At 46.8% G+C, this 1,318-nt stretch overlaps 1 protein-coding gene across 1 annotated transcript; it reads right to left on the bottom strand.

Moving 5' to 3' along the window:
- Nucleotides 1-344: 344 nt before the first annotated feature.
- On the bottom strand, nt 345-1,192 carry LOC107301453 (transmembrane protein 132D-like; the record flags this gene model as incomplete). The annotated part of the gene is made up of 1 exon (XM_015830676.1): nt 345-1,192. A coding segment is annotated over one exon (848 nt), but the record flags the coding sequence as incomplete, so codon positions are not given.
- Between the last annotated feature and the right edge of the window lie 126 nt (nt 1,193-1,318).

The raw sequence follows: 1,318 nt of genomic DNA on the forward strand, positions 1-1,318 counted from the left end.
TTACTTTTTGGCCTTGATTTGGGAGGATCAGCTCAAAGAATGAGGTCTTATTTGACTTCTCCTTATTTAATTTTTTTATTTTCCCTTGTGGGTTGGCTTCAAACACCTCTCTACAAGACCTGTTCAATATATATTTGTTATTTGGGATTTTGACTACACCCTGGATGTTTTCCACGATAACCCAAGGAGCCACATTTGGATTGTTCACCAAGTTCTATTATTATTTTTTCTTTCTCTCTCTCTATGCTCCTTGTTTTTGACTAGTATCTCAACGTAAAGGCAGAAAGGTGAGTGGGAAAAAAAAGAGATAAGAAAGCCAACAAAAATCTTTTTCAGATGTATTGTTACACTTTTTCATGTAGCTGTTCCATGTAGTTCCTTAGTTCTTTACATTCTCCCAAGTCCATGTCTTGACAAACCCACTTGATATCGTCCTCGCTGCTGGTCAAAATGGAGTTGACCGTTGGGTACCCACCATCGGAAGAGATGGTGGTGAAGGTGGTAAATTGGACACGTTTCCGTTTGGAGGTGGGGGAGGTGGCTGGTTCGTTCCTCTGCTCCTTCCCTTCCGGGGAGGGGGCAGAGTCCGTGGATCGGAAGACTTGGCCGTTGAGGTTCTTCTGAGAGTTGGCACTAAGGAGATATTTGCTTTCTTCTAAATCCATGCTCCGGTCAATGGCTGTAATGCATTCCTCCTGTTGGGTGGAGAAATTGAGGTGGTTCTCCAGCAGCTCAGTTCTATGACTCAGTCCCACCCAGTCATGAGAGTGTCTGAGGCCTTCTTGCTCTTCAAATGGAGCCTGCTTGTGCCTGTATTTCAAGGCAAAGGTGACACAGTTAATGAGGAACACCAAAATGGCCAAGCAGAAGACACCGAGCAAAGCATACATCCCAATTTCCAAGTCACTTAAGCCCCTGGGTGTCTCATCAGGATCGTCGTCTTCCACATCTCCATTGCTCTTGGGCAGGTCTACCTGAGCTGGAAAACTGGTGAAGTCTACCGGAAGACTTTGCATGTGACCGTCGTCATCTAGGAGACTCTCCCGGTCTTCTTTCTTACTTAGAATGGACTTCTGAGTAGTGCTACTGGCTCTGGTTTCTTCATGTCCCATGGAGGAGCTGTAGTAAGGTCCCTGTGGGCGAGATCTCTCCTGCAGGCTTGTCTTCTGACGCCGATCGCTGGTCCGGTTCTCTAGATGGACACCGTCTCCGCCAGGCTTACTGTCACTTGGGTTTGGGATGGTGTCGTTCTGACCAAACTTGACCTTGATGCTTCCAGTACCCACGGCCAGGACACTCTTCCTTTTGGACTTCTGAC

The sequence above is a fragment of the Protobothrops mucrosquamatus genome, unplaced genomic scaffold (assembly GCF_001527695.2).
Source record: "Protobothrops mucrosquamatus isolate PMUCROS unplaced genomic scaffold, P.Mucros_1.0 scaffold12874, whole genome shotgun sequence".
Taxonomy (NCBI): domain Eukaryota; kingdom Metazoa; phylum Chordata; class Lepidosauria; order Squamata; family Viperidae; genus Protobothrops; species Protobothrops mucrosquamatus.